At 34.3% G+C, this 8,446-nt stretch overlaps 1 protein-coding gene across 2 annotated transcripts; it reads left to right on the top strand.

Annotated features, from left to right (window-relative positions):
* Positions 1-1,000: 1,000 nt before the first annotated feature.
* Positions 1,001-5,914, top strand: LOC131652107 (proline-rich receptor-like protein kinase PERK4). 2 transcript variants are annotated; one of them, XM_058921883.1, is made up of 9 exons: positions 1,001-1,023; positions 2,412-3,190; positions 3,385-3,972; positions 4,201-4,287; positions 4,405-4,475; positions 4,595-4,671; positions 4,816-4,960; positions 5,058-5,222; positions 5,408-5,914. In XM_058921883.1, exons 2-9 carry the CDS (start codon positions 2,545-2,547, stop codon positions 5,621-5,623), a joined length of 1,995 nt encoding a protein of 664 aa, XP_058777866.1. In that variant the 5' UTR covers positions 1,001-1,023; positions 2,412-2,544; the 3' UTR covers positions 5,624-5,914. The 2 variants fall into 2 exon arrangements, with proteins under 2 accessions (XP_058777866.1, XP_058777865.1); XM_058921882.1 differs by lacking the exon at positions 1,001-1,023 and adding an exon at positions 1,848-2,034.
* The last annotated feature ends 2,532 nt before the right edge of the window (positions 5,915-8,446 follow it).

Raw genomic sequence — 8,446 nt, 5'->3', positions numbered from 1 at the left:
TTTTTAAAAAAATGAATTATAAAAAAATGGATGTTATATTCAAGAATACTTGCATGATATGATAAATATATCTCCTTCAACTTAATCGTAGATTTTTTATTCAAAATAAATCCTAACCACATATAAATGTTAAACTTTTTGAGAAAATTTAATTATCTACTACAATATCGGATCAAAGGATTAGTCCCTGAAGTTAATTAATGTTTTTTTCTATTATTATTTTTCAATAATTCATTTTACCATTTAGTTTTTCTTTTTTAGTGATTACATTATTATTAAAAAATATAATTATTTATCACGGACTAATATGTACTATATATAATTAATCAATAATCATGTAATTTTTTTTTAACGTTTCACTATTATCCCACCACTGCTATATATTTCTTCATGCTAGCATAAGAATTAAACTTTTGAATGTTAGGTTGAGACTATTTTAAGGTCATATCTTTATCTTCAATTTTTTTTTTTTTGTTTTCATTTCATTAAAAAAATACATTATATCATCATAATAAAATTACGATAATATTCTTTTCATCTTACTCGCACGCTTTTCCCTTTTTCAATCTATGTTTTACTTATTTTCTTACAATTGATATTTTTTTATATTAAAAATATAATTAACAAATTATTAAGAGCAAATTATACAAACTTACCCGTGCATCGCACGGGCAAACTACTAGTTTAGAAAAAAGAATTCTCTTTGACTTTTGCACCACAAGTCAGCAACCGAGGTGGCATTGGTAAAGCTTGCCTCGCCTTCAACCGCCCCATCAACCATCTCTACCTAGGGTTTCTCATTCTCATTCCTCCGGTACTCCACCAACAAAAGATAAACATGTTTTCGTTTGTGAGTGAATACCTCCGCCGGAACCTCCTAACAACCGTCCCGCGGCCACTATTCATCACACCTTGGCCGGCGACACCAAGAAGCGGCATTTGCACAGGAGTTGTGAAGAGTGCGGTTAAGTCAACACTCGGTCAACCAAACATTTCTGCATGGTATCTCTACTATGATGAATGGTATCTAAAGGTTCTTTTTATTTGCTTTGCCTCTTTCACAAGTATTGAGCTATGAATTATGGATTCTCACACAGACACTTGAACCCTCATAATGTTGACAATGTAATAAATTCCCATGCCTTAAGCTCTAGGAGAACCCAATCCACAAGATTAATCTATTTATTTCTTGAAGGGTATTATTTCAAATTGTATTCCATAACTCTTTATGCACGTTCCATTCCACATATATGATGAAGAATTGAAGTAAACTAATTTTACCTAGCTTAGCTATGCACAAGATTATGTAATATTTTACTTTAGTTCAATTCACTGTTATCAAATTGTGGCGTAATGAGTCATGACCACTATGGCGGATACACATGGTGGTTTTTGGACTAGCCGCAATGGTAAACATCGGTAGATATTGCAGGTTTTTCCGCCATAATCCGCTATAACGGCTCCGCAAAGCAGCCGGTATTGCGAAATTTGTCTCTCCGCCATCAACAATACTGATTCAATTCATTATTATGTGTTTTGAAGTTGAGAATTATTGTAAATAATCATATAAAAGTTTTTTAAAAATTACTTTGCCAAATATTATTATACAAAACGGGTTTATCTTGTAAAAAGACTAGAACAAAGTGTTACATTTCACCATATCGATGATGAGGCCTTTTAAAGTAAGTTTTTAATGTGTTATTTTTAGCTAAAGTTTGTGTGTGTGTTTTAGTTGGGAATTCTATTTCAGGGTAATGTGTATTGTGAGCTAGAATAATTTATGTTATAGCAATTTATGACCAAACAATAGATGATGAAATGAACACCGGTCAAAAAATGGTAAAAATTATAACAAACTAAAACTAAGCAAAAGGTGGCAGAGACAGAGGCATTGATTGAGAGAGATAGAGGTCCTTCTTTGTAGGAGATCATTGAGGAAAGGCAGCAACGGTTCCTTTCTGATTACAGACTTTTTAGTGTGCACCATGTTTTCCTTTTCTTTTTGTTGAGAATCCCTGTTATTCATCATCTCAGGTATCTTTTCTCCATTCATCATCAATAAAAAAAAAAAGAAAAAACAAAAAAAAAACTCTCTTGCTTTTAGTTTCCTTTGCAACTTCAAAACAAACACTTAATTCCCAACATCTAAGAAATTACCAAATTTCTCAATCATTGGGTATCTTCTTCAACCCTTCATAGGTGGGAGAATGTATACTAATGATGTTGAGCTTGATGATCTTAATAAATTGACTTATTGGAAAATAAAGAAACATAGAAGATTAGTAACTCGGTTTTAAGATTTTATATTTTAGTTTGAGTATGTTGGTTGATTGCAAATGCAAGCATCTTTATTTGAGACATTGAAATTTTTGCCATAACATGTTTTTTCATGCATGTATTTTTATTTTCAGGGGTCCCCAACCATTGATTAAAAGTGGTGCTTCCGGCGGCGTGTTCATTTTGGACGTAGGACTTTTTGGCCGGAACCCTAAAAGATCTTATTCATACATGTATTTGTGAGAAGATAAAAAGAGAGTAGGAACAATGTCTTCCCCTGGTAACTCCTCGCCGGATAACTCTACACCAGATAATTCCACACCTGATAATAGTACCCCTGATGATGCCGATAACTCTTCGTCACCATCACAACCAACACCTTCAGAATCACCACCGCAATCTCCACCGCAATCTCCACCACCACAATCTCCACCTCCACAATCCCCACCACCATCACCACAATCCTCTCCACCTCCTTCACAATCCTCTCCACCTCCTGATCAATCACCTCCTTCACAATCACCTCCTAATCAATCACCTCCTGATCAATCACCGCCATCACCTTCACAATCTCAACCTTCTCCTTCACCACCAACATCAAACAATCCATCCCCACCATCACCAAATTCATCCTTCAATCCACCAACGCCGGCCGGAGGCCGTTCTTCACCTGGCTCCTCTGGATCCGAAAATTCACCATCGCCCCCGCAGAAATCATTACCACATTCATCATCCGGAAATTCCAATGGTGGTAATTTCGACAACGGTGATTCCATTAAGGCTATAATTGGAGCAGCGATTGGGGTGGGAGGTGTTCTTCTCATTATGATCGTCGTATGCGTTTTTTTCTCACGGAAGAAAAAAAATAAGCAGCAGATGTACTACTATGGAGATCATCCATCTCATGGAAAAGGTGCTAGAATCATAACCCTCATCATTTTTATATATTTAAGTGTCATATATTTGCAACCATCCTAGAGGGAGTTGAACTATGAGACACAATTTTTATTCCAATAGAAGTTAACTTCTATCACTAATATCCTCTTTCTCTCTTTGACATTTTATATTCTCTATATTCTACTAGTAACATTTCTATATATAATATAGGGAATAACAACTATTACAACAGTGGACCACCCCCAAATTACTATGGAGGTCCACATGGGGAACATGTTGTTAGGCTACAAAATGGAATGGGTCCTAGTGGAATGGGTCCTAACGGAATGGGTCCTAATGGAATGGGTCATAATGGTGGTGGTGGTGGTGGTGGTGGAGGTGGTTGGGGTGCACCTCCTATGATGATGAACAGTGCAGACATGAGTTCAAATTACTCTGGCGGGCCACCAGCTTTGCCTCCTCCATCACCAAGTCTTGCTTTAGGGCTTAAAGGGGGAACATTCACTTATGAGGAATTGGCAGCCGCAACCGATGGGTTCACTGATTCAAATTTGATAGGACAAGGTGGTTTTGGTTATGTCCATAAGGGTATATTACCCAGTGGAAAGGAAATAGCCGTCAAGAGTTTAAAATCGGGTAGTGGACAAGGAGAACGAGAGTTCCAAGCTGAGATTGACATCATTAGTCGTGTCCATCATCGCCATCTTGTTTCACTTGTTGGATATTGTATTTCTGGTGGCCAGAGAATGTTGGTGTATGAATTTATTCCCAATGAAACATTGGAGTATCACCTTCATGGTAAGTATTATGCGCACACTAGTGTAAATTACGGCTACTATTCGAACCTTTATTTGAAATGCGGCCAATGCAGTTGAAATTGCGGTTACAATGCCATTAAGGAGATTCCAAAATCTGCAATATTGCGATTCTGCAGACTGCAGTTTAAAACCATTTACTATGCTGCTTTAGTACTGTGCATGTGTTTGAGTATTCCTTGTTAACGGACTTAGTTTATGGTCAATGCAGGAAAGGGTCGACCTACCATGGATTGGCCAACTAGAATGAGAATTGCAATTGGTTCTGCTAAAGGGCTTGCCTATCTTCACGAGGATTGTGAGATCCTTGCTCCCTTATTTGTTATGATCTTTCTCTTTTTATTTATTTTTTTATTTCTTTCTCTCATTCTATATATTTTTAATTTATTTTATATATATTTGCATATGCACTCAGGTCATCCTCGCATCATCCATCGTGATATCAAAGCTGCAAATGTCCTCATTGATGATAGCTTTGAAGCAAAGGTTCAACCTTTTTATTTTATCTATTCAACTATTTTATTTTTACCCCTCATGTTAATGAACTTTTATTGCTTAAGCTAGCTAATTAATTAATTAAGCCATCATTGCATTTTAAAATGTAGGTTGCTGATTTTGGGTTGGCTAAGTTAACAACAGATAATAATACTCATGTATCAACTCGTGTCATGGGAACTTTCGGGTAATTTTTGTTTTCCACACTTGTTTATGTTATTAATTTTATCAATTTCAAAAAAAATGGAAGGTTCTTTCTTTTCTCATTATATATATAACATATTTTGCTTCATACTAAATGTAATATGTATATATGTTCATGCTAACTTAGGTACCTAGCCCCAGAGTATGCATCAAGTGGAAAATTGACCGAAAAGTCTGATGTTTTCTCATTTGGGGTCATGCTATTAGAACTTATAACTGGAAAGCGACCTGTGGATGCCACAAATGCCATGGACGACAGCTTAGTGGACTGGGTTGGTATTTGATTTCAAGTTGATGATAACTTATTGTATGATAATTTTCTTAATCTCAATTAACTTTTGGGTTATTACTTGATTGTGATATCTTCAGGCTCGACCACTACTGAACCGTGGACTAGAGGAGGATGGAAACTTTGGCGAGTTGGTGGATCCGTTTTTGGAAGGAAATTACAATCCTCAAGAACTCGCCAGAATGGCAGCCTGTGCTGCTGCTAGCATTCGCCATTCTGCCAAAAAGCGTTCTAAAATGAGCCAGGTAAACTTTTTTTGATCGAAAAATTAAATGCTAATAGATAGAGTGTGATATGTTAATGGAATAACCGAACCACAACCTCATTATAAAACTACCTAAATGATTCCGTCAATAATTTTTTCTTTCGTATCATCACTTTTTCATTGAAAGTAGTTCTAAGTTTTGGTTTATGACTTGCTGCTGTGTAGATTGTAAGAACATTGGAAGGAGATGTCTCACTGGATGACTTGAAGGAGGGAATGAAAGCAGGGGGCCTCCCTGCTCATACCTCTTCATCTGGTAGCTCGGAGTACGACACAATGCAGTACAATGCCGACATGCAGAAATTCAGAAAGGCGGTGTTTAATAACAGCCAGGAATATGGCACCAGCAGCTTCTCCAGCGGCGAAAAGCCAAAGCCATAATAATTGCTTTAAGGTGTTGTTGATCTTACACGCGGAAGGAATTAGAGGGGACGAAAATTCGAGAGGGGTTGCTTTTGTTTTAATGTGTATTGCTTCCTTGTCATGGGAAGTAATAGCATCTCATTTTGTGGAGAATCTGAGCTGTTTCTGGGTGTGTTGTTTAAGGCATAATTTTACGCCACTGTTACATATACTTCTTTAATTTGTTCACTGTTTCTTATATTATGTAATGTAATATCATTATTGTGTGCTCGAATATACATAGCCATATCTTGGAATGGAGTGCATAAACATGACTATAGTAATTATAGTATAATTTAGTGATAGTGCCAAATTCTTTTTTTTTTTTGGTCGGACATATGCAGCATTCTGATCCATCTATTATATATAACTTTTTCAAAATTTTAAATTCCCTTCCTACATTTCTAGTATGCTAAATAGAGAGAGCTCTTTAGTTGAGGTGTTTTAAAACCTCTCAGTTTTATAAAAAGGATTCTTTCAACTTTGTAGAATGATTTGATTGATTTATAAAAGATCAATTTAAACTGCATCTAAAGGGTCTTTTCGAAAATCTTATAACATGAAAATTAAAATATCAGGCAACGTGTTTGTTAAATGTTGCGGTGTACATATGGTTTATGCGTCCATGGTTGGTTGGTTTTGCCATTGACTCTCCTTCATTTGTGATCTGCCGACCAATTGTCATAGGTGTAAGGTGTTGGACATGCTAAGGCTTTCTACATATTGTTTTTTAGAAGATCGCATATGTACTCTGATTACTTCGAGTGTATTCTCCTTGCATCTCTTTGGACTTCACTTCTCATAAAGTAATGTATATCTCCAAGATCTTTGAAAGAGAACACAATGTTGCGAACACAATGTTGCATAGCTTGACAAAGGTTGCTAGACATATGGTGTTGCTACCTGTCATAATTATGTTTTCCTAAAAGAATGGGAGAGAGCCCCCTAGTTCAGTAGAGCATTTTTCAAGTTAATCCTTCCGTTTCAAAATGAGTGTTACAGGAAAAATTTTGTTTCAAAATGAGTGTCATTCACACTTTTCAATGTAAATGTGATTGTTATTTTTACAATTGTATCTTTTAATTATTACTACATACACAACTTCCGATACATTAATAAGGTTAATTTAGTAAAAGTACAATATTTTATGACAATATCATTACATTTCTTAATCTGTGTGCAAAAACCTTAAACGACACTCATTTTAAAACGGAGACAGTATCAAACTAGGGTATATGTCACCCTGACCGCTTTTAGGACTAAAAGAAACTTTTTAGGCAATTTCTTTTTGTAAGCCAAGTGGATTTGCTATGTCAATTGGCTTGTAAAATGAATGAACATCTTTGTAATCTTGTCAAAAGTGAATGAACTTTGCATTTTTTGAATCTTGTCAAAAGTGAATGAACTTTGCATTTTTTGAATGAGACTCGACTTAGTCACTTGAAATTTGAATGAGAAAAACAATTGATTCATTTGCAAACCTTTGAAAATTTGATGATTGGAAAAAGTTTTGGTCATTTAAAATTTTCCTAGCATAGAACTTTCTGATAATTCTAAGAAAGAGAAAAGAAAATACTAGTTAAAGATTGGACATTTCTAAAAAATATAAAGGTGAATACTGAATACTCTCAAAAGATTGTTTTTTACTCATATAATTGGTGCTAGCTTATAATTTTAAAAAATTATATTTTGTGTACAAATAAATAATATTTACAAAGACTATGTTTTGTTCACAAATAAATTTTATTTACTTATTTTTAATGATTCGAGTCTTTAATGTATTGTCCAATTTTAATTCTAATAAAAAAATGCAAGTAGAAAGTTTGCATATAACATTCATCCGCTCTGTTCCATCCCGTTTTATAAGTGACTTAGGCGAGGTGGACCAACTTACGATACAGAGTCAAAAACTTCAATTCAACCCGTCAAAAATGGTATATCAAACAGATCCATCCGGTAGCCTGACCCATTTTACTACTCTTATCAATCAAATAATATAATTAAATATCACGTCACATTTTATTTTATTTTAAATTAAATTAAAATTTTAAAATAATTTATACTAAAGGTATAAAGGTATAAAGGTATACATGACATTCACCATTGTTCAAACATTTTTTTATTTTATTTTATTTTTTATCAAGCTGTAATAGTTAAACTAAAATTTGAGATAGAGAAAAGACAAAAGCAAATGCAACAACTAAACTAAAATTTGAGATAGAGAAAAGACAAAAGCAAATGCAACAACTATGAAACTTGGTACGTTTTTTTTTGACAGAATGAAGCTTCGTAATGAAATGATATCGTCTTGATGAAATGGTTTTAAAGTAAAAAAGTTTAGATACAATCATCAATTTATCAACTAAAGAAGATGATTGTACCAAATTCCAATAATCCAAAATAATGTAAACGACGATGTTACCTTAAGACGCAAAAATGTTTGTTGAGTGAAGCTTCCTTTAGAACCGTTGGCATTTGAGTTTCTTTTACGTAACGGATTCAAGAGTGGGAAACATCTCATACTAATGGGTTTTTTATATGGATTTTTATATCAAGACAAAAACTGAAGTCTAGTTTGAAAAAGCAACACAAGCACTAATATATGAATATGAATGTAAATGGTGACAAAATGTATAAATTATTTTGCAAATAGATCAACGGAAGCACTAATTTCCTTTTTTATATAGCTTTTAATGGGTGCAGTTAACAGTTACCGATAAAAATCTATGCACCATGCATAGATTATTATAGACCCTTAGATTATTGGATCAAATTTTAGACATCAATTGTTATTACTCAATA

This window comes from Vicia villosa, linkage group LG2, assembly GCF_029867415.1.
Source record: "Vicia villosa cultivar HV-30 ecotype Madison, WI linkage group LG2, Vvil1.0, whole genome shotgun sequence".
Taxonomy (NCBI): domain Eukaryota; kingdom Viridiplantae; phylum Streptophyta; class Magnoliopsida; order Fabales; family Fabaceae; genus Vicia; species Vicia villosa.
This window is presented reverse-complemented; position numbering and strand designations above follow the sequence as displayed.